Genomic DNA, 1,353 nt, shown 5'->3' with positions numbered 1-1,353 from the left:
ACTTTCTTCTCTACACGATCTATTGTCATTGGATGGTTTGCTAATGGAAATAATATATAACAATAGCTTTAATAATACAAAAGATGATACATAGCATAGTTCAGTTAATACAGTTCATTAAAGTTTCTTATGATTTATCATTCTGTGTTGTTTTTTTTACATATCTGCTACTATCACAAGGGGGCAGTATTCACATCAACCACAGCTGAATATAAAAAGACCGATCAGCATCCAGATTAAGTTCCCATGGTACAGATATTTTGTTTTGCAGTAGTTGATGATTTTACAGTACATGATTTTACATTTACCCAGTAATTATAATTCATGAAGTGTCGTTTTACCTCCAATACTGCTGCTTTCAACACAGTAGCTGCTTTTAACAGAGTAGCTGCTTTCAACACAGCAGCTGCTTTCTACACAGTAGCTGCTCTCTACACATGTGTGACTGGTCCACATAAGTACATTATGGCACCAACCCTGTCACATACACCTGTATCTGTATGGGGTGTATGTGATGAGGTTGGCATGATGATGTCATCACGTCGGGTACTCGTATGTGGGCATATCTGCATGTGGGTGGACCCGCCTGGAGACGGATAGAGGAGCGGTGTCTCAGTTCCTAAGACCATTGAAAATATGTGTTTTCTGATGGTCTTAGACCCCTGTAAAAGGATCGTTCGACCCTCAAAGGGGTCGCGACCCACAGGTTGAGGACCACTGCTTTAGAGGATCCATGGCTTTTCCCCTGTATCTCCTTACTTCCTGGAATCATAAAAGGATGAATTCTCAGAAGGTTCAGGGGCTAGAGGAAACTGCTCCATTCCAATGTTAGACAGTTCAGATTAAGACTGTGTCATATTTTCTTTGAATTTGTGAAATTTTCTCCATCACGACTCTGCAGTTTTGATAAGAAAGGAGAAAAACTTATTTTGATCTAGCCTAGATTCTTTGGAGATTTATTTTGCTGTCTAATAGAAGCTGATTAAATTTTACATTTGAATTATCAGTTTAGTTATTAAGCACTTTAACTAACCAGCTGTTAGAACCACCGTTGGCTTCCTACATTATTGATCAAAGGTTAGTTTTGTAACACCTGTCATTGTCTTCAAAAGTATAGATGTGAAAGAAAATATTTTTCTTTGCTTTTGCTTTTATTCTGCTTAGAAGAATTAGTCAGAGGCAACTTCCCTTTTTATAATGTCTCCTACAATTTGAGTTGACATTGCAGGAACTCGTGTAGCAGTGGCTTTGAAGATTTGTGGTAGATAAAGTTCTGCATTTTCCAAAATACATAATTGGGAGCCCAGCTAGCACAAGTGTGCATAGTGAAACAGAAAATTTTCAGAGAAAATT

At 37.8% G+C, this 1,353-nt stretch overlaps 1 protein-coding gene across 1 annotated transcript in view; it reads right to left on the bottom strand.

The window, feature by feature from the left end:
* Positions 1-821, bottom strand: part of LOC102774115 (zinc finger BED domain-containing protein 5-like) — a 2,040-nt gene extending 1,219 nt beyond the window's left edge. Inside the window, exon 1 of the mRNA XM_015565669.1 lies at positions 760-821. Coding sequence (XP_015421155.1) covers positions 760-821 — 62 coding nt within the window. The remainder of the gene's footprint in view (positions 1-759) is intronic.
* Positions 822-1,353: the final 532 nt, after the last annotated feature.

This window comes from Myotis davidii, unplaced genomic scaffold (assembly GCF_000327345.1).
Source record: "Myotis davidii unplaced genomic scaffold, ASM32734v1 scaffold18, whole genome shotgun sequence".
In the NCBI taxonomy this organism is placed as follows: Eukaryota; Metazoa; Chordata; class Mammalia; order Chiroptera; family Vespertilionidae; genus Myotis; species Myotis davidii.
The sequence above is the reverse complement of the archived record's forward strand: the minus strand, read 5'-3'. Positions and strand labels throughout refer to the sequence as shown.